At 62.9% G+C, this 23953-nt stretch overlaps 4 protein-coding genes across 11 annotated transcripts in view; 2 read left to right on the forward strand and 2 right to left on the reverse strand.

Moving 5' to 3' along the window:
• Window positions 1-47: 47 nt before the first annotated feature.
• LOC130869238 (neuroligin-4, X-linked-like) lies at window positions 48-13464 on the reverse strand. Of its 8 annotated transcripts, XM_057761242.1 has the most exons (12): window positions 13096-13464; window positions 11875-12019; window positions 9589-9671; window positions 8247-8394; window positions 7346-7494; window positions 7166-7239; window positions 5925-6505; window positions 5291-5350; window positions 4355-4510; window positions 3506-3691; window positions 1875-2901; window positions 48-1195 (listed from the first exon to the last, which is right to left on the reverse strand). In XM_057761242.1, the coding sequence occupies exons 7-12, from the start codon at window positions 6319-6321 to the stop codon at window positions 193-195; spliced, it is 2829 nt and encodes a 942-aa protein (XP_057617225.1). In that variant the 5' UTR covers window positions 6322-6505; window positions 7166-7239; window positions 7346-7494; window positions 8247-8394; window positions 9589-9671; window positions 11875-12019; window positions 13096-13464; the 3' UTR covers window positions 48-192. The 8 variants fall into 8 exon arrangements, with proteins under 8 accessions (XP_057617225.1, XP_057617221.1, XP_057617224.1 ...); XM_057761238.1 differs by lacking the exon at window positions 7346-7494 and having other exon boundaries at window positions 11928-12019; XM_057761241.1 differs by lacking the exon at window positions 7346-7494 and having other exon boundaries at window positions 11877-12019.
• LOC130869242 (glycoprotein Xg-like) overlaps window positions 8312-23953 on the reverse strand; it is a 31594-nt gene continuing 15952 nt past the window's right edge. Inside the window, exon 10 of the mRNA XM_057761251.1 lies at window positions 8312-8322. The gene's annotated coding sequence lies outside the window, so the exon portion shown is untranslated. The remainder of the gene's footprint in view (window positions 8323-23953) is intronic.
• On the forward strand, window positions 13835-17226 carry LOC130869230 (uncharacterized). Its single transcript, XM_057761227.1, has 3 exons — window positions 13835-13993; window positions 14395-15231; window positions 17104-17226. The coding sequence occupies exons 1-3, from the start codon at window positions 13835-13837 to the stop codon at window positions 17209-17211; spliced, it is 1104 nt and encodes a 367-aa protein (XP_057617210.1). The 3' UTR covers window positions 17212-17226.
• On the forward strand, window positions 19465-22974 carry LOC130869240 (interleukin-3 receptor subunit alpha-like). The gene is made up of 11 exons (XM_057761245.1): window positions 19465-19612; window positions 20105-20223; window positions 20656-20776; window positions 21012-21144; window positions 21231-21406; window positions 21674-21792; window positions 21926-21955; window positions 22053-22164; window positions 22499-22604; window positions 22681-22753; window positions 22845-22974. The coding sequence occupies exons 1-11, from the start codon at window positions 19549-19551 to the stop codon at window positions 22899-22901; spliced, it is 1110 nt and encodes a 369-aa protein (XP_057617228.1). The 5' UTR covers window positions 19465-19548; the 3' UTR covers window positions 22902-22974.

Genomic DNA, 23953 nt, shown 5'->3' on the forward strand with positions numbered 1-23953 from the left:
GAGGTGAGAGTCTCCGGCCCGCGTGCGTGCGTCCGAGCCACACGCGTGACGTGGACATCGCCCCCGCGTCCACACGCGTGACGAGATCCCTTCCCCCTCCCCTGCAAACCGAAATTAAAACAAAAAACAAAAAAAACGAGCGTCTCCTCCTCCGCGTGAGTCCGCGGGGCCGGAACCGGAACCCGCCGCCCGCTATACCCGCGTGGTCGAGTGTCCGTGCGGCAGGTTCGACCCGTTCTGCCCGCCGCCCCCGCCGCCGCCGACTCCTCCCGCGAAGGCGTTGAACGTGAGCGCCCCGGACGAGCCCCCGGCGGCCACGCCCGCCAGGCTGTTGGGCGCCATGGTGATGGTGCTGGGCGCCATGAGCGGGATGTCGTCGGGCGAGCGCCGCAGCGTGAGCGCGTAGTCGGGCGGGCAGGCCACGCGGATCCCTCCCGCGGCGGCGGCGGCGGCGTCCGCGGCGTCTCCGCCGAGGCCGCCGTCGTGGCGCTGCGGGGGCAGAGGCGGCGGGGGCAGCGGCGGCGGCTTCGCCTGCAGGAAGTCGTCCCCGCCGCGCCCGTGTCCCCCGCCGCCCGTGCCGCCGCCACCGCCCCGCTGCTGCGTGTGCCCGTGCGTGTGCGCGGCCGCGTGCTGCCGCCGGTGCGTCTCGTGGCGCCGCTTGTCCTTCTTGTAGTAGAGCGCGGCGAAGGCCAGGATGTTGAGGAACAGCAGCGAGGCGCCCACCGCGATGGTGACGCTCAGCTCCGTGGAGTAGTCGCGCTTCGTCTCGATCAGCACCGTGGCGTCCTCCGCGGCGGCGGCGTGGCTCCCGCGCGGGCGCCCGTGTCCCCCCTTCGCCGTGGCCGCCGTGACCGCGGGCCTCCGCGTGGCGGGCCAGGGCTTGGGGTGCGCGCGGCCGCGCGCGTCCGCGGCGGCGGCGGCGTCGCGCGTGTCCTTGGCGGCGTCGGGCGTGCCGGGCGCCCGCGTGGTGGTGCTGACGTACTGCAGGAGGTCGCGCAGGCCGTGCAGGTGCGGCACCAGCTCGAGCCAGAACGCGACCTTGGTGGCGCGGTAGTGGTCGCGCACGCGGGGCCGCAGCCCGATGTGCAGGTACAGCTGCTCCCGCGGGTCGTACTTGGACCACGCGACCTCCTCGAAGCGGTTCGGCCGCGTGTGGATGAACTTGGTGTCCTGCGGCACCGGCTGGTTGGGGTCCCTGCGGGCGGGGGGGGGAGAACACGCGTGAGGCGCGTGACGTCGCGCGTGGGACACGCGACGCCGCGCTCTGGACGTGTCGGGCCGCGTGTGCGGCGTGTGACGTCACGCGTGTTGCGTGCGGTGCCGTGCGTGTAACATGCAACGTGCAGCGTGTGACGTCACGCGTGCGGAACGTGACGCCACGCGTGTAGCACGTGGCGTCAGGGGTCTCGCGTGGGGCATCATGGGAGTGACACGTGAGGTCACGCGTGAGGTCGTCCTGCCCGCCAGAGAGCAACCCCGCGCTGACCCCGCGATGACGTCACCTGACCCCGCCACGACCTCACCTGATCCCGTGGTGACCCCACTGCGACCTCACTGTTACCCCGGTTTGACCCTGCGATGACCCCACCCAAGCCTGCCATGGCCTCATACGTCCACACTATGACCTCACCATGACCCCACTGTGAACCTGTGATGACCCCACTGTGACCCCGTGTTCACCCCGTGATCATGTCACCCCGACACTGACCTCATGGTGACCCCACCGCGACCCCATCTGACCCTGCGATGACGTCACCCAACCCCACCCTGACCACATGATGAGGGCCCCACGATGATGTCACCCTAACTCTGACCCCGTGACGACCCCGTGTTGACCCCACCGCGACCCCACCCGCCCGCCCGCCCGCGCTCACCCCGTCTTGGCGAAGTTGGTCCAGTAGGTCATGACGACGGCGCTGAGCATGACGTCGTTGCGCGAGAAGTTGCAGGCGAAGAGCTCGGCGGGGCCGCCCATGGGGACGCCGAACACGTAGGGGACCTCGTCGCCGTGCGCGGCGTCGGCCCAGGCGGGCTTGGCGGGGTCGTCGCCCTGGCAGCGGTGGCAGAAGGCGTAGAAGTAGGTGGGGGACCCGTACCGCGCGTGCAGGTCCGCGGTGGCCACGGCGGGCGCCACCCACTGGTGGTCCGTGAACAGCGCCACCAGCGTCTTCCGCCGCGACTCCGCGCTCTCGCGGTCCGCCCAGTCCGTGTACATGAACTTGATCGTCTCCCGCAGCGCGTCCTTGCCCTCGGGGTAGCCGTAGAGCCGGTCCACGAACCCGGACACGGCCTGGTCGAAGACGCCGGCCGCCACGCCCCCGCCCCCGCCGCCGCCGCCGCCTCGCGTGTGCTCCGCGTCGACGCGCGCGTTCTCGGCGTCGCCGCGCGCGGGGTCCGCGTTATCGGCGCGCGCGTTCTTCGCGCCCGCGCGCGTGTTCCCCGCGCCGTCGTCGTACGTGTGATCCGCGTCGCCCGCGCCGACACGCGTGTACTCGACACGCGTGTTCTCCGCGTCGCCGCCGTCGTCCGCGTCGCCGCCGCCGCCGTCGTCCGCGTCCTCCACCAGCCCGTCCACGAAGCGCAGCCCCTCGCCCTGGTTCACGCCCAGCATGACGTCGTAGTTGAGGAACTCGCCCTGCTCCATGAGGATCTGCGGGTCGTCCGGGATCACGTCCCCGTCCACCACGGGCCCGAACGCCACGTGGTAGGCCGCCGGCGACACGCGCTGCCGCGACAGCTCCCGCCAGCCCGCGCCGCGCAGGCACGACACCAGCGCCGCCGTGTCCGCCGACCCGCACCCCAGCTGCTCCGCCAGCGCCCGCGTGTACTTGGCCGGCTGGTAGTTCACGGCCCAGCTGGACAGCGCCGTGCCGCTCTGGATGATGGCCTTCTGGAACAGGCCTGCGGGGGCGGGGGCCAGGGCGGGGTCACGCGGGGGTCAGAGGGGGTCAGGGCGGGGTCACGCGGGGGTCAGGGTGGGGTCACGCGGGGTCAGCAGGGTCAGTGTTGGGTCTCATGGGGTTCAATGTGGCGTCACGTGGGGGTCAGGGTGGGGTCACAGTGGAGGGGGTCGGTGGGGGTCACGCCGGGGTCATGGGGGTTCACGGTGGGGTTGCACGGGGGTTCAGTCTGGGGTCCTGCGTGGTCAGGGTAGGGTCACACAGGGGTCGGGGTGGGGTCAAATGAGGGTCACGCGGGGGTCAGTGCAGGGACACGGGGTCAGCAGGGTCAGTGTGGGGTCATGCGGTCACTGGGGTCAGGAACGGGTCCTCACAAGGTCAGGAATCGGGGCTGCGGGGTCATCATGGAGTCAGGGGTCAGGATCAGGTACCAGGGTCCGGGTCACAAGGTCATCACGGGGTCACTGTGGGTCGGGGTCAGGGTCATGGGTCACAGTTAGGGTCACAAGGTCAACGGTCCGGGTCGCAAGATGGCCACGGGGTCACTGTGTGCCTGGGTTCAGGGGTCAGGGGCACCGTGGGGTCAGGGGTCGCCCGCGGCTCACCCTCCGAGTAGTGCGACAGCGTGAGGAGGCTGACGCAGGAGGCGCCGGCGCCCGAGCCGAACACGGTCACGCGCTTGGGGTCCCCGCCGAAGGCGCCCGCGTTCTCCTCCACCCAGCGCAGCGCCTGGATCTGGTCCAGGAGGCCGTAGTTGCCCTTGGCGGCCTGGTCGCCCGTGCTCAGGAAGCCTGCGGCGGGGTCGCCAAGCACACGCTAAGCACACGCCAAGCACACGCTACACACATCACACATCTGAAATGGGGCAGGGTCACGGGGGGGTCACTGAGGGGTCACAGGACGTGATGGGAGTCGTGTACACACCAAGCACACGCAAAGCACACGCTAATTACACCCTACACACATCACACATGTGACATGGGCAGGGTCATGGGGGTCCGTGGGGGTCACAAGAGGGTCGTGGGGTCACGGCGGGGTCACGAACTGTCACACACCAAGCACACGCCACACACGAGTCAAGAAAGGGGCAGGGTATGGACAAGGGGTAGGGTCGCGGGGTCATGGCAGGATCTTGTTGGGTTCAGAGAACGCGCATGGGTTCGAGGACACGGCAAGCACACGCCACACACGTGAGGCGGGGATGGAGTTACAAGGGGTTATAAGGGGGTCACAGCAGGGTCACGGGGGTCACAGCAAACACACACTAAGGATACATCACGTGAGGTGTGCATGACATCACGAGGGAGGGTCAGGGGTCAAGGGGTCACAGTGGAATCACAGCACCCATGTGCCACAGACACGCCAAGCACACGCCAGGCACACGCCAGGCACACGACACACACGTGGGTGGGTCGGGGTCAGGGGTCGGGGGTCAGGGGTCGGGGTCGGCTCACCCAGCACGCCCAGCCGGTAGTTGACGGTGACGACGATGACGTCGCCGTAGCTGGCGAGGACGCTGCCGTCCATCAGGTTCCCGGTGCCTTCCATGTAGGAGCCGCCGTGGATGTAAACCATGACCGGCTTCTTCCCGCCGCCGGGGTCGCGGGCGTCTGTGGGGGGCGGGGTCACGTGGGGGTGGGGCGGGGCCCGGCTGCCCCTCTTCCTGTGCGGCTTCCTGCCCCACTTCCTGCTTCCTGTCCCACTTCCTGCCCCACTTCCTGTGCCACTTCCTCCCCCACTTCCTGCTTCCTGTCTTGCTTCCTGCCCTACTTCCTGTCCCACTTCCTGCTTCCTGTCCCACTTCAAGCTTCCCTCATGAATATTCATGGATATGCAAATCCGAGTGATGCATATGCAGATTTATGCAAATGCCAGGACCTCCCGCAGCAGGAAGCCCAACGTGGGCGCCCTGCGCATGGGGCGGGGAGGTCGCGTGTCCTTTGACCCGGGGTCACACGGGGGTCACATGTCGATCAGAACACGTCACGGGATGTCACGCTACCCGTGATTTCCAGATCACGGGAAAGTTTCCCGCAACTACAGGAGTTTACAAAAACGGTTTCCGTGTTTAGCCGTGACGAGCAGAAAAGGACGCGGGGTGGACACGTGTGTGCGACCGGCCCCAAACACGGTTTAAAAAATAAGAGAGATGATGAGTTCATGCACTGGGGGCCGGGCTGGGCCAAAGCAGAGAGTCGTTAAAGAGAAATCGAAAAAAAAGACGACAAAACTGAAAAAAATCGATAAAACCAATAAATTTGATTAGAACGACAAAAACCGATAAAATCGATAAAACCGATAAGACCACGAAAAACGATAAAAACTACAAAATGATAAAATCGATAAAATGACAAAAACTGATAAGATTGATTAAAAAAAAAAACCGATACCTTCGTCGTCACCACGCTCATGACCTGTGATGTCATCGGCGATTTTCCCAGTGTTGGCTCCTGGGTCAGACGGGAGGGGGGGGAGAACAAAAATTAACACGGAGTCGGCGACCGACACGCGTGTCAAAAAGTCGGGAAAACCGAGAAGACGGAAAAACGTAAGGCTTCAGACACCGGGATCACGCGTGGTCACACACGGGCTCCGAGAAACCAGAACGGAGAAAACGGGGTTCGGGGTCGTGTGCAAGAAAAAAAAAACAGGATCACGTGACCGCACACACGTGACACATGCGACGCCGGAAACCATGGGATCGTGAGAAGCGGTGATGCCGTACGGGAAAGAATCCCACATGCGTGACCTCTGACCTCCACGCTGATGATGTCACTCCGGGTACTCCCTGTCCTCGTGACGTCATCATACTATGACATCACCAGACCCCTGACGTGAGCGCGTCAGTCACTTATTCCCCTAACCGTGAGATCATCCGTGTCCTAACCGTGTCATCCCGTGCAGTAACTGTGTTATCTCATATAAAAACCATGTCCTAACCACGTCTCCGCTGCAACAACCGTGAATCCCGTGCAGTAACCGTGTCATCCCGTGTAATAAGCATGTAACGGCCGTGTCGCTCACCCGCCGGCACGTAGACGTTGAGGAACAGGCAGTCCTCGCTCTGGTCCTGCACGTACGCGGCCAGCGTGTCCAGGTTGGCGGTGAACCACACGGGCAGCATGTCGCGCAGAAGCGCGCGCTCGTCCAGGTGCTGCGGGCACACGGGCGCAAACCGCGTGGCATCGCGCACGCCGGGCCACGAGGACGGCGGCTCGGGCGGCTGGAACCGGCGCTCGCCCGTGGGGGGCGCCGCGTAGGGGACACCCAGGAACTGCTCCACGGGGCCCAGCACCCCGCCCGGCAGGGGCGCGCGCAGACCGCGCAGCTTCCCGTACCGCGTGCTCACCACGGGCGGCGACGCCCAACAGCACGCCGCCAACACGCAACACGTCAGCGCCCACACGCAAAACGGGGCCATGGGGGCGGAGGGGACACGCGTGGACACGCGTGGCGGGGATCCGCGTTCTGGGTCAGAGGCCGCCGAGCGCGAGCGTGACGGCGCCGCCGGACAGGCGGGGCGTCCTCATGGCGGGGCCGGGCGGGGTTGGTCTGTTAAGCTGTCAGTCATGGGGCGCTCCCAGCATCCTCGGCAGCCGGTCGGGCTGATGGGAAAGAATAAGGACGGTGAGAGCCGGGCACACGCATGGTGTCGCGTGTCGGCTGCTGTCTTCCGTGTCGTACACGCGGTGTGTAAACTTGCACGTGGTCAACCCGCAGAACGCAAAACACACGTGTGACATGTATGTGTAAAGGCGCCGTGAGGCGCAGACACGCGAAAGACCGCCCTGCGCGAAACCACAAATAACACGATCACGTGTGGATCCCTTGTACACACGTGTCCTGTGCCACACGTCACGTGATCTCTGGCGCTCACACGCGTGTGCCCAGATTACTACTTGGCTCGTGAAGATGTGCATGTGTACACGTGTGTACACGTGTGTACACCTATTGCCCTGTTCTGCACCTACTGGGATCCCATTCACAAGCGTGTGATGCCCAACAGCGACGCACACGCGTGATCAGTGAACACGTATGATGCACATCGTTACTGCTACATGCATACAAGTCACACACGTGCACACCAGACACACCACACGCGTAACTCGCGCCTACTGCTAAGGATGATCCACTCTCACGGATGCACACAGGACCATGCACGGGCAAGCGACCAAACACACGTGAACTCACACGCTCTAGACGCGCACAGCCGTGTCCATGCACAAGCGTGTTCACACATGACAAATCGCCGCCAACTCGCTTACCCTGACATCCGTGTTCAGCGCCATCACCCGGACCGTGGCTCTGAGGCTCTGCCCAGCTCAGCACGCACGTCGGCCTGCGGGTGGCGACGCGACACGGGATGATGTCACACGGGGCTGCGTGTCCCCCCCCCGCAGGCACACGCATGACATCAGTTCCCGCATCCGTGCCCGCGAGCTCACCGCACACGCGAGCAGAACTCGCCCAAGTCCGTGTGGGGAATTCCCGTGCTCCCACGCGTGCAAGTGTGATACAAACACGAGTCACGCACAGAGCACGCTTGGGACACGGAAGACAACCCCCGCGGGGTGAACACGTGAATCGGTGAAATCTGAGAATGAAAACAGATGGAAATGCGGGGAATGGAAGCGAGCGCCTTACACGGAGAGAACACGAGAGCAATCGGTTGCGTGTAATGAAAACATGCAGGAAACGAACACGGAGAATGGAGCGGTTTTAATGCATGGACCGGATAAACATGGCTGAGCACACGAGTGAACCCGTGATGGAAAACACACAGGAAGTAAAGGCGCCGGTGCAGACCCGCGAAGGGCGGCTCCGCGCGCACACGCACACAGAACGGGTGAGATCCAGAAAAATGATGAACACGTAAAACACAAAAATCTAAATCGTGGGGGGGGAAAAACCAAGAACAGCCGCATACACACGAGACGAATGTCCACACGCGCAACGCACATGCTAAGCGCCGCTGGAAATAAACGGTGGACCGGCTGAGCATGGACGTGTGAATCCGTGAAAAAACGTGAGAAAACGGACGGTGACACGCGTGGGACACGGGAACGGAAGACGTGACGTGTGGTGGTGATGTCATGCGATGGTCACGGTGATGTGACGCAATGACTGTGGTGATGTCACCGGATGGTTGGGATGATGTCAACCGATGACATGTGATGTTGCCAGGTAACACGTGGTGATGTCGCCTGATGACGTCGCCCGATAACAGGTGATGATGTCACACGATGTCTGCGATGTCGCCGGTTAACATGATGACGTCACACGTGATGATGTCACCCGGTGACAGAACACACGCGTGGCCCATGTGAACAAACGCCCGGCGGTCACCTTTCACGGACAACACACGTCAGCACGCGACACGGGCGACGCTACGGTGACGCCGGCGCCGAGGCCCTCGGGGTCGGGTCTGGGTCCCGCGTGTCCGTCACTGCGTCAGGCGCCATCTCGCCCTGCGCGGGGGACTCGGGTACGAGGCCTGTGCGGGAGAAAAGACGTCCGTGTTAGCGTGATGGGGAAAATGCGATCACGCACGCGTCCCGTGAACGTCGGTCGCAGAAACACGCCTGGTCGTGGTTTCACTGGGAAGGGAGGGCACGAGTGCGAATCCCAGGCTGAAAGACCGGAGACGGCACGTGCGCACACGCAAGAGCTACACGCGCTATCGGTGTAACACTGCCACGGCTGCAGACGCGTATGCGTGATTTATCTCCGCTGGGCGCGCGTGCGCTACCCGCGTATTGCTTACGTGTGCGAATACACGTGTGCAGGTTGAGGGGGTCACAGTGGGCTGTGGGTACACAGACGTGCACACGCGACACAGACGCGATGGGACTGAGTGTGAACGCCACACTTACGTGTGGGAGTGCGCGCGGGTCAAGGAAGCGTGTGCACGTGCGTGTAGATGATATGTAAACACACGTGACATGGAGCCGAAGGGACAAATGGCCTAGGCGGGGCGTATGCGTGTTGCTGCAAATACACGTTGTATGGAGACTCCGGGTGCCATGTGTGCACACGCAGACACGCTCTTCACGCTTATAACACGTCTACACAGCGATGCGCCTGCGGGACCCGGGCTGTGTGTGGGATCTGCGTGTAACACGCTACCCAAGCACACACAGAACACTAGAGGCCACGGGTTGGAGTCGTGCATAGAACGGTGCATACGTGTGAAGACTCGGGCCGCGGCTGTGTGTGTGACATTTTATGCTGAGCACGCGTCGCACACGTTCCACGCACACCGTGAATAAACAGACACGGGCCCAAGCCGTGCAAGCACGCATGTATGTAAACGCGTTTTACGTGTGTGGAAAACACGCTCTCCCCACACACATGCAGAGACGCACTTACACGCACGACACAGGCCACACATCTGTGAAATGCGATCGCACACGCCTACACGTGTAAACACGCAGACCTGGAGCCACGCGTGGGGTGTGCGTGCGACACGGATCGTTTTCACCACGGGCACACGCTACATTCACATCATATACGGGCCTGGAACACGCATCCTTACTAACACACACGTAAGGCCCAGAGTCGTGTGTGTGGCACACGTATGCAGAAATCCGATACGAATAACATGCGATGACGTCGCCCGGTAACATGAACCTCACATGCGTGTGGGAAGAGCACAAGAGCGCTCACACCACGGCTCACACCCACTCACAGGCTGCACGGGACGCGGGGTGAATTTTCCCGGGCAGGAGACGAGGACGTCGCGGATCCTCCACGTGGGACCGGGTTCAGATCCTGAAAGAAATAGACATAAAACATGAATAAAACACGAAACACGGATTCTCACGCCCCCTGCGAGCACGCGCATGTGGGTGTGAACCGCAATGTCTACCCGGGACCACACGGCGCTTTTCATGGAACATACGTGACACGTGCTAAAACACGTACCCAAACTAACTGCGCTCCTTGCCCAAAGCATGACAGGGGCGGGCCCCTCGGGGTGATTGACAGCTCCGTGGAGACCCCCCCCTCCGCCCGGAGAGGAAAAAAAATTAAAAATTCAGCTGAAAAATAAAGAAAAAAAAAAAGCGTGGGGAGGAACAAATGAAGGAGGTGAATGAATGAATGCATGCAGGAGCCCCGGCCCCTCCCCCCCAACCACAAAAAACCCCGTGGGGACGGCGCACGTGGCTGCGGGGAGCAGGGGAAAATAAATTTAAATTTTTCTTTAAAAAAATAGGAAAACAAAATTTTTAAGAAATAGAGAAAACGAAATTGAAGATTTTTTGCAGGGAAAAAATAGGGAAATGGAAACCGGGAGAGGAAAAAACACATGGGGCGTATGCGTGTGCTGCAACTCCACGCGTGTGTGCCTGCTTGCGTATCATGTTAGGCGAGATGGGACTAGGACTTAGAACACGCGCATACAACACGTGTGTGTGCATGTGGGCTCCGGGTGAACAGACACGTGTGCACACGGATAGCGTGAAACTTATACATGAGCGTGGAAAATAAAACCGTGAGTGGACGCGCACACGCATACATACGCTCTTCACACGCTTACATGCGAACGTGCGGGGCCGGCACGGCTGATCACGAGGTGCGCGTGTCTGGCTGCGGGGCACACGCGTGACGGCCCAGGCAGACGCACACACGCGCTAACACGCTAAGCCAAAGGTGTGCGTTTTGCTCTAGTCCTGGTTTTCCTGTGTCCCGTGCCCGACTCCAGACGTGCACCTCTCTTCACACGTAAAACACACGCTTATACCCCGATCGAGCACGAAGATGGCGTAACACACACACAGCCGTAAAGATCCAGGCCAGGGTTGTTCACACGTGAGCACACGTGACAAACATGATGTGCGAAAAGCCTCGGAGCCGCGCATGCAGCATGCGTGTCAAGTGTGACGCACACACAGAGAGGCCCAGAGTCATCCGTGTTCCTGTTTTCCTTCTTATTTACTTTTTAAGGACTGGACTCTGTTCCCGTGTTGAGGATCCGTGGCGTTCTTAGCGTGTTTCAGCGTGTGTGTTAGCGAGCACACGCGATGGGGATTAAAGTTACGCGCACACCACGGTTCGGTGTTCGGTGACACAGACGCGGGCCTGGAGTCACGCGTGTAAAATTACGTGCACACGCCTGTTTCCGTGCACGCGCTCTGCGTTCAAACACAGAAACGTTTCTCAAACGTTAAATGTATGAAACATGTCACACGCTTACAACACGGCTACACAGCGCTGCGCCTGCGGGACCGGGCTCGTGCGGGGGATCTGCGTGTAACACGTTACCCACGCGCACACACGAACACCAGAGGCCGCGCGCTGGTGACCTCAGAGGGACCCAGGGTCCAGCCTGGACTAAGGACACAAAAAACTTAAGGAGAAAAATGAAAAATAGAAATTTTCAAATTAATTAAAAATTTAAAAATTCATCCGTGTGGACGCTGTGTGAGGACTCGGGCCGCAGCCGTGCGTGTGACGTGTCATGTTAAACGTGCCTCGCGCGTTACACGCCTCACGCTAGGCCTGAATATTTACTACACGTGCATCATGTCACATACGTGTTACACACGTGCTTGTCATGGCTGAATAGCCACAAACCCAGGCCCAGCGTCACGCACGTGATTCGCACAGACATCGTGAATCCGTGTAGAGACGCAGGCCTGGAGCCGTGCGTGTGGTGAGCATGGGACACGGGCCGTTTTCAGCACACGCGACACTCGTGTCACCATCAGACACGGGCCCGGAACTCGCATCCTTAGACACACGCGAGGCCCAGAGCCGTGTGCGTGACACGTATGTTACACGTATGTGATAGACACGTGTGCAGGAATTTGATGCGAATGATGAATCTAACGTTTATGCAGCAGCGCTGTGCACGCGTGTGCGCACCGTTTAACACGCACGGTCTGAATTTCACCCGTGTCTCTGACGTGCGGACCCAGGTGAACTCCCACGGGTTTGGCATGAGCGAAAAATCAACTTATGGGAACCTCACACGCGTGTAGCAACAGCTCACGGGCGCACACGCCGCGGCTCCCGCTCACTCACAGGCTGCACGGGGCGCGGGATGAATTTTCACGCGTCTCACGTGCACCAGAGGAGGACGTCGCGGATCCTCAACACGGCACCGGATTCCATTCCTAAAAAAAAAAAATAATAATTAAACAGAAAACGTGAACAAAACAGGGAGCAAGAGTCCTCAGGCCCCTTGTGAGCAAGCACACACGCGTGTGTGAACCACGGTGTCTACCCGGGACCGCGTGGCGCCCTCCACGGAACACGCGTGACACGTGGGATAGGAATGACCGCGTAAAATTAAAGTTTTATGTTTGGTATGAAATTTTCCTCCTTAAGAAATCGCACGCTAATCACGCGTGTTGGATGTCACGCTACATACATGGAACACACGAAATAAAAAAATTAAAAATAATAAAAAATAAATGAAATAAAAATAATAACAGGGACCCAAAGCATGACAGGGGCGGGATCCCCGGGGTGACTGACAGCTCCATGGACACCCCGCCCCTCCTGCCCAGAGAGGAAAAAAAATCAAAAATTCAGCCGCAAAAAAAAAATAAAAATAAAATCTGTGCAGGGAGGAACAAATGAAGGAGGTGAATGAATGAATGAGTACATGCAGCAGCCCCGGCCCCTCCCCCTCACAACCCCAAAAAACCCCGCGGGGACCGCGCACGTGGCTGCAGGGAGCAGGGGTAAAAAAATTAAATTTAATTTATTTTTTAAAAAATAAGAAAATAAAAATTTTTAAAAATAAAGAAAACGAAATTATTTTTTTTTGGGGGGGGGGAAATAGGGAAATGGAAACCGGGAGGGGAAAAAAAAAAATAGACGAAATCGGGGCCGAAAGAAAAAAAAAAACGGAAAAAAAAATCAAATTAAATTAAAATAAATTACACAAAAAAGCCCGGATGACAACGAAAAAATAAAATAAAATAGTCTAAATTATGATTTAAACCGAATTAAACTGAATTAAACCGGACCCGGATCGACCGCGGACCCCGCGCGCGGCTCCCTCCCCCTCCCCCTCCCGCGGCTGCGGCGCCAAAATGGCGGCCGGGGGGGAAAAAATTAAAAATTCAGCCTAGAAATTGAAACCTAATTTTCACGGATTTATCAGAAAATAAAGAAAAAAAAAAAACAGGAATTTAAACCCAAAAACCCGAAATTTTCTCAGCCCCCGCCCCCCGCCCCGTACCTGCGGCTGCGCGCGCTGCGTCCGTCCGGGACCCGGAAAAAAAAAATCCGGAAAAAACCGGATTCAAGAAAAAAAATCAAATTAAAAAAAAAACCGCAATGAACAAATTTCCACGGCGAACAAACGACACCGCGGCGCCGGCGCGGGCCGGTTTCTCCCGGTTTCTCCCGGTTCCCGGCGCGCGCAGAGGACGCCGGGGTCGACGCAGCACCGGCCCCGCCCCCTCCGCGGCGGGCCCGCCCCCCGCGCGCGCTGATTGGCTGAGGCTGGGATCGCGGCGGCCAATGGCGGAGTCGGAAGCCTTGGCGACAGGGGCTGAGCGGTGACTTCCGGTGAAAACCGCCGAGGCTTCTGGGAGATGTAGTCCCGCACGGATACCGCGTACCGAGCACGGCGGGGCCGCGGAAACCGGACAGTCAAAGCCGTTTCCGGTGTGTACCGGAAGTTAGGTGGCTCACCGCCGAGGCTTCTGGGAGATGTAGTTCCCCGCGATCACCGCGTACCGAGCACGGCGGGGCCGCGGAAACCGGACAGTCAAAGCCGTTTCCGGTCTGTACCGGAAGTTAGGTAGCTCACCGCCGAGGCTTCTGGGAGATGTAGTCCCTCACGGATAACGCGGACCGAGCACGGAGGGGCCGCGGAAACCGGACAAAGCCGTTTCCCGTCTGTACCGGAAGTTAAGGGTTCACCGCCGAGGCTTCTGGGAGATGTAGTTCCCCGCGAACACCGCGTACCGAGCATGGAGGGGCCGCGGAAACGGGACAGTCAAAGCCGTTTCCGGTGTGTACCGGAAGTTAGGTGGCTCACCGCCGAGGCTTCTGGGAGATGTAGTTCCCCGCGATCACCGCGTACCGAGCACGGCGGGGCCGCGGAAACCGGACAGTCAAAGCCGTTTCCGGTGTGTACCGGAAGTTAGGTGGCTCACCGCCGAGGCTTCTGGGAGATGTAGTTCCCCGCGATCACCGCGTACCGAGCACGGCGGGGCCGCGGAAACCGGACAGTCAAAGCCGTTTCCGGTCGGTACCGGAAGTTAGGTAGCTCACCGCCGAGGCTTCTGGGAGATGTAGTCCCTCACGGATACCGCGTACCGAGCACGGCGGGGCCGCGGAAACCGGACAAAGCCGTTTCCCGTCTGTACCGGAAGTTAAGGGTTCACCGCCGAGGCTTCTGGGAGATGTAGTTCCCCGCGATCACCGCGTACCGAGCACGGCGGGGCCGCGGAAACCGGACAGTCAAAGCCGTTTCCCTTCTGCACCGGAAGTTTGGGGGAAACACCGCCGAGGCTTCTGGGAGATGTAGTTCCCCGGGAGCTCGGTGCGCTCACCTGCGCTCTTCCGGCTCCGGAGCTGCAGCAGGAGGATAAGGGCGGTGGACTCAGCACCGAGCACCGCGGGGACCGAGCACCGCGGGGACCGAGCACCGTTTGGACTCAGCACCGAGCACCGCGGGGACCGAGCACCGTGTGGACTCAGCACTGAGCACTGGGGACCGAGCACCGTGTGGACTCAGCACCGAGCAGGGCGGGGACTGAGCACCGCGGGGACCGAGCACCGTGTGGACTCAGCACCGAACAGGGCGGGGACTGAGCACCGCGGGGACCGAGCACCGTTTGGACTCAGCACCGAGCACCGCGGGGACCGAGCACCGTGTGGACTCAGCACTGAGCACTGGGGACCGAGCACCGTGTGGACTCAGCACCGAGCACCGAGGGGACCGAGCACCGTGTGTACTCAGCACCGAGCACTGGGGACCGAGCACCGTGTGGACTCAGCACCGAGCACCACGGGGACCGAGCACCGTGTGGATTCAGCACCGAGCACCGCGGGTACTGAGCACCGCGGGTACCGAGCACCGCGGGTACTGAGCACCGCGGGGACCGAGCACCGCGGGGACTCAGCACCGAGCACCGCGGGGACCGAGCACCGAGGGGACCGAGCACCGTGTGGACTCAGCACCGAGCACTGGGGACCGAGCACCGTGTGGACTCAGCACCGAGCACCGCGGGGACCGAGCACCGTGTGGACTCAGCACCGAGCACCGCGGGGACCGAGCACAGAGCACCGCGTGGACTTAGCACCGATCACCGCGGGAACTAAGCACCGAGCACCGCGGGGACTCAGCACCAAGCACCTAGCGGTATGAGCACAGCGGGGACCGAGCACCAAGCAGCGCGTGGACTCAGCACAATGAGGACCAAGCACCAAGCACCAAGCACCGCGTGGACTCAGCACGGCGGGCACCGAGCACCAAGCACCGTGTGGGTGGACTCAGCACAGAGCTCAAAGCACCCAGCGGACTAAGCACTGTGGAGACTGAGTACCCCATGTATTAAGCACCAAGCACCACGGGAACTTAGTACCTAGCACCGCGGGGAGTCAGCAACGAGCATCAAGCACCCAGCGGACTGAGCACCGAGCACCCCAGGTACTAAACACCGAGCACCGCGGGGACCGAGCTCGGTCTCCCCACCCGGCCCTGGCACTTTGGGGAAGGCTAGGGAGGAGGCGCGCAGGGGCGATGGGGAACTCGGCCGAGTCAGCGATCGGGGGTCAGATATGAAGTGGGGGTGCTGGGGACTGGGTGATCCGGGTGCTGGGTGCTAGGTGCCGGGCTGGGTCCTCTCAGGTGCTGGGTGTCGTGCTGAGCCCTCCTGGGTGTTGTGCTGAATCCTCCTGGGTACTGAGTGGTGTGTTCAGTCCTCCTGGGTGCTGTGCTGAGTCCTCCCGGGTGCTGAGTGCTGTGCTGAGTTCTTCCAGGTGCTAGGTGCTGGGCTGAATCCTTCCAGGTGCTGGGCTGAGCCCTTCTGGGTGCTGAGTGCTGTATTCAGTCCTTCTGTGTGCTGTGCAGAGTTGGCTGGGTCCTCCCAGGTGCTTGGCTGAGTCTCCAGGTGCTCTGCTGAGTCCTCCTTTGTTTTGGGTGTGGGCTGAGTCCTCCGGGGTACAGAGTGGTGTGTTCAGTCCTCCCGGGTGATGAGTGCTGTGCTGAGTTCTCCCAGGTGCTAGGATGCTCTGCTGTCTCTCAAGGTGCTCTGCTGAGTTCTCCCCAGTCCTGGGTTCTGTGCTGAGTGAGTGCTCCCTGGTGCAGCGCTGAGTCCTTCTGGGTGCTTAGCTGAGTCCTCAAGTGCTGGGCTGAGGCCTCCCGGGTGCAGTGCTGAGGCCTCCGAGGGGCTGTGTTGAGTTCTTTCAGGTGCTGGGTGCTGAGTGCTGTACTCAGTCATTCTGTGTGCTGTGCTACGTCCCCAGGTACTTGGCTGAGGCCTCCCGGGTGCTGTGCTGAGTACCCACATGCCGTGCTGAGTCCTTCCAGGTGATAGGTGCTGGGCTGAGTCCTACCAGGTGCTAGGTGCTGGGCTGAGTCATCCTGGGTGCTGAGCGCTGTGCCAAGTGCTTCTGTATGCTGTGCTTCGTCCTACCTGATGCTAGGTGGTATACTGAGTCCTTCTGTATGCTGTGCTGAGTCCTTCCAGGTACTAGGTGCTGTGCTGTGTCCTTCCAGGTGCTGTGCTGAGTCCTCCCGTGTGCTGGGCTGAGTCCTGTGTGTTGTGCTGAGTCCTTCTGGGCGCTGTGCTGAGTTTGCTGGATCCTTGCCTGGGTCCTCCCAGGTGTTTGGCTGAGTCTTCAGGTGCTCTGTTGAGTCCTCCTTTGTTTTGGGTGCTGTGCTGAGTCCTCCCAGGTGCTGGGCCGAGTCCTCCTGAGTGCTGGGCTGTGTCTCAAGATGCTGGGGCTGAGTTCTCCCGGGTGCTGGGTGCTTTGCTGAGTCCGTCTGGGCGCTGTGATGCCTTGGGGCTCCGCTCACCCTATGCTTCTGGACCCTTCTCTCCCGCTACTTCGGGTTGTTGCCCCTGGGTGCTGAGTCCCCGGGTGCTGGGTCCTGTGCTGAGTCCCCCCGGGTGCTCCGCTGAGTCCTCCCAGGTGCTGGGTGCTGGGCTGAGTCCTCCCGGGTGCTCTGCTGAGTCCTCCCGGGTGATCGACAGCTGACCCCATCGCCCTTCTGCCCTCTGACTGACAGGTGACCACCCGGCCCCGACCCGGAAGTCCCGCACCCTCCGCCCAGAACCTGACCTTCGACCCCCAACCCCGGAACCCCGGACGCCAGCCGGACTCTGCTCCCCGATGACGGCACGGCGATGACGTCACCCCACCCCGGCGGCCGGGTTTCCCCGATGGCGTCATCGATGACGTCATGGCTTCGGCTTGCCCCGCCGTGACCTCGGGTTCACAGTGACATGGCCACCTCCCCACCCCCCATCGGCGACAGCCCCGGGGTCAACCCCGAGGGCAGAGGTCAGGGGGCGGGGCCGGTACCATCCGTGACCCTTGCTGACCCCAGCCCGGGGCCCCCCACCGACCAGGAAGTGACGTCACTGCCAGGCTCGAGTTCATTTTTTTTTTTAATAAAAAAGCCCGGAATTCTCAACGTCAGCGTCGCCTGTCAATCACCACGGGGGGCGGGGGACTTCCTAGAAGGGCGGAACCGTGACGTCATCCCGGGGGCTGAGTGCTGTACTCAGTCCTTCTGTGTGCTGGGCTGCGTCCCCAGGTGCTAGGTGCTGCACTTAGTACTCCTGAGTGCTTGGCTGAGGCCTCCCAGGTGCTGTGATGAGTCCCCACTTGCCGTGCTGAGTCCTTCCAGGTGCCGGGTCCTGCGCTGAGTCCTTCTGGGTGCTATGTTGAGTCCCCAGGTGCACTGCTGAGGCCTCCGAGGTGCTGTGCTCAGTCCTTCCAGGTGCTAGGTGCTGGGCTGAGTCTTCCAGGTGCTAGGTGCTGTGCCGAGTCCTTTTGGATCCTTGGCTGGGCCTTCCCAAGTACTAAGTTGAGTCTCCAGGTGCTAGGTGCTGTACTTAGTCCTCCTGGGTGCCGTGCTGAGTCCTTCCAGGTGCTAGGTGCTGGGCTGAGACCTCCTGGGTGCAGTGCTGAGGCCTCTGAGGTGCTGTGCTGAATCCCCATGTGCTGTGCTGAGTACTTCCAGGTGCTGGGCTGAGTCCTCCTGTGTGCTATGCTGAGTCCTTCCAGGTACAAGGTGCTGTGCTGAATCTTGCTGGATCCTTGGCTGGGCCTTCCCAGGTGCTAGGTTGAGTTCCCAGGTGCTCTGCTGAGTCCTCCTTTGTTTTGGGTGCTGGGCTGAGTATCCAGGTGCTGTGTCTCAAGGTGCTGGGTTGTTTTCCTGGGTGCTGAACTCAGTCATTCTATGTGCTGGGCTGAGTCCTTCCAGGTACTAGGTGCTGTGCCGAGTCCTCCTGGGTGCTGTGCTGAGTCTTGCTGGATCCTTGGCTGGGCCTTCCCAGATGCTAGGTTGAGTCTCCAGGTGCTCTGCTGAGTCCTCCTTTGTTTTGGGTGCTGGGCTGAGTATCCAGGTGCTGTGTCTCAAGGTGCTGGGCTGAGTTCTCCTGGGTGCTGAACTCAGTCATTCTATTGCTGTGCTGAGTCCCCAGTTGCTGGGCTGAGTCCTTCCAGGTGTTGTACTGAGTCCTCCTGAGTGCTGGACTGAGTCTTGCTAGATCCTTGGCTGGGCCTTCCCAGGTGCTAGGTTGAGTCTCCAGGTGCTCTGCTGAGTCCTCCTTTGTTTTGGGTGCTGGGCTTAGTCCTCCTGGGTGCTAGGCTGAGTACTCAGGTGCTTTTTTGTTGTATCTCAAGGTGCTGTGCTGAGTCCTCCCGGGTGCTGGGCTGTGTCTCAAGGTGCTGTGCTGAGTCCTCCCGGGTGCTGGGCTGTCTCAAGGTGCTGGGCTGAGTTCTCCTGGGTGCTGTGATGCCTTGGGCTCCGTTCGGAACCGCCCCCCTCCGCTCGGCTCCGCCCCCTCCGCTCGGCTCCGCCCCTCCCCTCGGCTCCGCCCCCCTCCCCTCGGTTCCGTTCGGCTCCGCCCCCCTCCCCTCGGCTCCCGGAAGTCCCGCCCTCTCCCCGTGACCCCCGCGCTCGCCCGCGCACGTTGGGGAAACCGAGTCCCGGTCGGCCCGGCGCCCCGCGCTCCCCGGTGACGTCACCCGACCCCCGGCGCCGACCCCCGCCCGGCCGCTCCCAGCATGCCCCGCGCGCCCCGCATCCGCCGCGGAAGTTGCCCAACCCCGCGGGCCGCCCCGCCCGGGGTCCCCGCAGTCGCCGCCGGGAGCCACGCGGGGAGGGAGCGGAGCGGATCTCGCGAGAGCTGACGGCGGCCGCGACCCCTGCGACCCCGCGACCCCGGCCCTCACCCCCCACGGTCAGGTGCGGAGCGGCGCCAGGGGGCGGTGACGTCATCGCGCACCCTCCCGCCGCCGCCGCCGATTCCCGTGGGGAATTGTGGGAATGCCGGTAGGGGGGAGGAGGGGACGAGGTGAGCGACTTCCGGTTCCCCTCCCCGTGCCGCGGCGGTGACGTCATAGTTAGCGCCCCCACCGCAGCTTCCGGTCTGCGCCCCGCCCCCCGCAGGACCCCCGTTCCCCCCCCCCCCCCGCCGGTCCCATCCGGTCCGATCCGGTCATGGCCGCCCTGCGGTTGCTCCTGGCACTGGCGCCCCTGGCCTGCGCGCTGACGTCACAGCCGGGTAGGTGACGTCGCGCCCTTCCCTAGCTGTCAGTCAAGGGCCACGCCGGGAGGGGCGGGGCCTCCGGTGACGTCACAGGGCTGGGAGTTCCTGGTGACGTCATCCCTTTGTGGGAGCTGAGCCGCCCCTCCCCCCGGGTGCTGGGAGCTGAGTCCCCCTCCGGGTTCCGGGTGCTGAGTCCCCCTGGGTGCTGGGAGTTTAGTCCCCCACGGGTGCTGGGAGCTGAGTAACCCCAGGTGCTGCGTGCTGAGTCCTCCCTGGGTCTGGGAGCTGAGTCCCCCCCCCCCCCCGGGTGCTGAGAGCTGAGTCTCCCCCTGGGTTCCGGGTGCTGAGTCCCGCTGGGTGCTGGGAGCTGAGTCCTCCCTGGGTGCTGGGAGTTTAGTCCTCTCCGGGTGCTGAGTCCCCCTGGGTGCTGGGATCTGAGTCCCCCTGGGGGCGGTTCCCGATGACGTCACCCCTACCCGGGGGTCTCATGGTTCCCGCCCTCTCCAGCCCCGCTTTTCCAGAACCTGCGCCTGGAGCCCAACGAGCTGCGCCTGTCGTGGGACGGCCACGTCACTTCCGGTCCCCGTGACGTCCTCTGCCAGAAGGGGGCGGGGCCGCCGGAGTGGGTGAGTGGGTGGGGCCCTGAGATCCCTAGGCGGGACTGCGTTTCCCAGGGGGCCCTGCGGTGGCGACCGGAAGTGGGCTCTGGGGTCCCGGCCGTGTGGGACTCCATTTCCCAGGGGGCTGTGCTACGGCAACAGGAAGTGGGTTTCTCAGTTCTTGCTTTGTGGGACCACATTTCCCAGAATGCTGTGCGTCCGTGGCAGGAAGTGGGATTCTGTGGCCTGGTAGTGCGTGACTACATTTCCCAGAGTGCTTTCTGACAGCAAACGGAAGTGAGGTCCTCTGTCCTGGCGCTGTGGGACTACATTTCCCATGGGGCTCTGCGGTGGCAACCGGAAGTGAGCTCTGGGGGTCCCGGCCCTGTGAGACTCCATTTCCCAGAGTCCTCTGCGTCCGCGGCCGCCCTGACCTCCGGCCCCGCCCCCTGCCCGCAGGCCCCCGCCCACCGCACGTACTGCACGTTCACCTCCCTGTCGCTGTGTCACGTGACCGAGTTCTCCGTCTCCCTCTACCGAGACCGCAGCTCGACTGCCCGGATCCGGTTCCCGGAGTCAGGTGACCCCGCCGCGACCTCGTGACTTCAGAGACCCCGCCCTCTGACCCCGCGACCCTTAAATGCCACGCCCCTGTCCCCCTGGGTGCTGTGCTGAGTCCTCCCGGGTGCTGTGCTGAGTCCTCCCGGGTGCTGTGCTGAGTCCTCCCTGGTGCTGTGCTGAGTCCTCCTCTCCCGTGCGTGACCCCGCCCCCTGACCTTGTGACCTGGACCCCTGACCCCCGACCCCTCCCGCAGACCCCGACCGCGCCTCGGCGGCCACCAACCTGACCTGCTGGGTGCACGACGTGGACGTGATGACCTGTCGCTGGGGGCGGGGCCCCGCGGCGCCCCGGGACGCTCAGTACCGGATGTTCTGGCGGAGGGCTTCGTGAGTGGGCGGGGACTTCCCGGGTGGGCGGGGCCGAGGGGCCGCGAGTGACGTCACTTCCTGTCACCCCTCCCCCCCCCCCACAGGCACGGCCGGGACCAGGACCGCGAGTGCGCGCACTACGACCTCACGGACGCCCGGGGCGCGCGGCTGGGCTGCCGGGTGGACGGCGTCGCGGCGCTGCCGACCCACGTGACCGTGACGGTGACCGGCGGGGGCGGGGCCTCCTGCACCGACGTCTCCATGGACCTGCAGCGCGCGGGTGAGCGCCCGGTGTGTGCGGGGGTGAGCGCCCGCTGTGTACGAGTGTGTGCAGGGGTGAGCGCCCGCTGTGTACGAGTGTGCGAGGGTGAGCGCCCGCTGTGTACGCGTGTGCGAGGGTGAGCGCCCACTGTGTACGAGTGTGTGCAGGGGTGAGCGCCTGCTGTATACGCGTGTGCAAGGGTGAGCGCCTGCTGTATACGCGTGTGCGAGGGTGAGCGCCTGCTGTGTACGCGTGTGCGAGGGTGAGCGCCCGCTGTGTGCACAGAGGTCCTGACGCCGCCCGCACTCACCGCCGCCTGCAATGGGACCGAGGCCGCGCAGCTGCGCTGGGAGATGCGGAGCCACTTCCACCGCGGGTTCGAGTACCAGCTGCAGATCAACAAGGTGATGGGTGCTGCGCTGAGTCCTCTCCCCTGGGTGCTGCGCTGAGTCCTCTCGCCTGCCCTGAGTCCTCTCCCCTGGGTGCTGCGCTGAGTCCTCCCCCGGGTGCTGTGCTGAGTCCCCTCCCCCACAACAGTCTTCGCGCTTGGAGCCCGAGATCGAGAAGGTAAGTGCGGTGGGCGGGGCCTCCGCACCGCCAGTGCGATGATGTCACCGCTTGTCCCCGTGGTGATGTCAGAGGCCCCGCCCCCTGTCCCCCGCAGACGTCCGAGAGTCACTTCCGGGTCCTGATCCCCGGCTCCGCCTCCTTCCGGGTCCGGGCGAAGCCGACGTCGTCGCCGCGGTTCAGCGAATGGAGCCGCCCGGTGCGGCTGGGTGAGCCGTGACCTCGTCGTGACCCCATGATGTCATCGCCCCAGGGCCCCGCCCCCTTCACCATCCCCGGAATGGTTTGGGGGGGGCCACTTCCTGTTTGCTGATGTCATCACACTTCGTTCCCACCCCCAGCGATGTCGTTGCTGAGGCCCCGCCCCCTCCCTTCAGCAACGAGGGCGGGGGGGGGGGGTCAGGGGTCACTTCCTGTTATGGGTGGGGGAAATCCCGACCCCGCCCACCGTGACGTCACCACCCGGCCCCGCCCCTCGCCCCTGTCCGTCATCCCCCGTCTCCGTCGGTGACGTCAGCGCCCTCTGACCCCCGACCCCCGCAGACTGCGCCCCCGCCGGGACCGGGAATCGCGTGACCGTCATGGCCGCCGCCCTCGCCGCGCTGGGGGCGGGGCTGGCAGCGCTGGCGACGCTGCTGCTGTGCCGGAGGTGATGTCATAGGGGGCGGGGCCGGGTGGGGTGCCGTCGTGGGGGCGGGGCTTCTGACATCACTTCCTGTCCCCAGGCCCCTGAGGACGAAGCTGTTTCCTCCAATCCCGCGGGTGAAGGATCCGGGGCCCGGGGAGGAAACGGAGACGGTGAGGGGGCGGGGCCTCGCGGTGACAGGCGGGCGGGGTGGGCGGGGCCTCCTCCCCTTGACCCCAAGGCCCCGCCCCCTCCCTCCCGCAGGTCACGTGGACGGCGGCGCCCGAGGACCCGGAAGTGACGCGCGTGACGGAGGCCTGAGGCCCCGCCCTCCCCAGCTGTCAGTCACGTCACAGCTACAATAAAGCCTAGGGGATTCTGGGAAAACGGAGTCTGAGTCGCGTCTGTCAATCACGGGCAGGGGGCGGGGACTTCCGGTCACTCTTGTCAATCATTCCCGAGGGGGCGGGCGCCGCCGGCAGGGCGGGAGGGGCGGGACTTCCGGGAACAACTGCCAATCACTCTGCACAGCTGGGACTTCCTGTATAAGCTGTCAATCACCCGGTCCCGGAAGTCCCACCCCCAATGCCGTGACTGGCAGCTGTGGCTGCAGCAGAAGCGGGTGGGTGCGGGGCCCTGGTCACGTGACACGCGTGCGGGGCGGGACGTGTCTCTCGATTGACACACGACGACACGCGGCCGTAGCCCCGCCCCTGACGCGCGTGTTTTCCACCCCCACCCCACCCCCCCCCCGCGGCGCCACGGGTTCGAGTCCTTCGGCGGCTTCCCGGTGACCGACTGCGGCGGCGTCTCGGGCTCCGTGTTCGAGTCCTACGAGGGGCTCGCGCAGGGGCCCGTGGGCCTCCTGGAGGGGGGAGCGCAGGCGGGGTCACGCGTGGGTCACGGGACCCAGGGAGTGTGAGATAGGTCCCGCGCGGGTGTGAGATAGGTCCCGCGCGGGTGTGAGATAGGTCCCGTGTGGTGTGAGATAGGTCCCGCGCGGGTGTGAGATAGGTCCCGTGTGGTGTGAGATAGGTCCCGCGCGGGTGTGAGATAGGTCCCGTGTGGTGTGAGATAGGTCACGCGCGGTGTGAGATAGGTCCCGCGTGTATGAAATACGTCCCACATCTGTGAAATAGGTCCCACGTGGTGTGTTAAATAGGTCACGCGCGTGTGTGAAGTCGGTGCAGCGTGGTGCGAGATAGGTCCCACGTGTGTCCCCCACCCCCCGCGCGTCACGTGTCCCAGGCCCCGTGTCTCACGCGTGTTTCCCCCGCAGGCTCCGCCCTCTGGAAAGTCTTCGACTTCACACCCGACTCCGACCCTGGCGCCAACGGCTGCTGCCCCGCGCACGTCCGCCACACGCGAAGGAC

The sequence above is a fragment of the Chionomys nivalis genome, unplaced genomic scaffold, assembly GCF_950005125.1.
Source record: "Chionomys nivalis unplaced genomic scaffold, mChiNiv1.1 scaffold_109, whole genome shotgun sequence".
Classification (NCBI taxonomy): domain Eukaryota; kingdom Metazoa; phylum Chordata; class Mammalia; order Rodentia; family Cricetidae; genus Chionomys; species Chionomys nivalis.

Excerpts from the sequence above, each read along its gene's own strand:
- LOC130869238 (XM_057761238.1), bottom strand. The coding sequence starts at position 6,321 with ATGGCCCCGTTTTGCGTGTGGGCGCTGACGTGTTGCGTGTTGGCGGCG. Across the intron at positions 5,351-5,924 it reads CAACGTCTACGTGCCGGCGG|GAGCCAACACTGGGAAAATC; the intron begins GTGAGCGACACG and ends CGTCTGACCCAG. Across the intron at positions 4,511-5,290 it reads TGAGCGTGGTGACGACGAAG|ACGCCCGCGACCCCGGCGGC; the intron begins GTATCGGTTTTT and ends CGCCCCCCACAG.
- LOC130869230 (XM_057761227.1), top strand. The coding sequence starts at position 13,835 with ATGGAGGGGCCGCGGAAACGGGACAGTCAAAGCCGTTTCCGGTGTGTA. Across the intron at positions 13,994-14,394 it reads GACAGTCAAAGCCGTTTCCG|TTCCCCGGGAGCTCGGTGCG; the intron begins GTGTGTACCGGA and ends TGGGAGATGTAG. Across the intron at positions 15,232-17,103 it reads TCAGCACCAAGCACCTAGCG|GTGACCACCCGGCCCCGACC; the intron begins GTATGAGCACAG and ends TCTGACTGACAG.
- LOC130869240 (XM_057761245.1), top strand. The coding sequence starts at position 19,549 with ATGGCCGCCCTGCGGTTGCTCCTGGCACTGGCGCCCCTGGCCTGCGCG. Across the intron at positions 20,777-21,011 it reads GATCCGGTTCCCGGAGTCAG|ACCCCGACCGCGCCTCGGCG; the intron begins GTGACCCCGCCG and ends CCCCTCCCGCAG. Across the intron at positions 22,605-22,680 it reads ACGCTGCTGCTGTGCCGGAG|GCCCCTGAGGACGAAGCTGT; the intron begins GTGATGTCATAG and ends TCCTGTCCCCAG.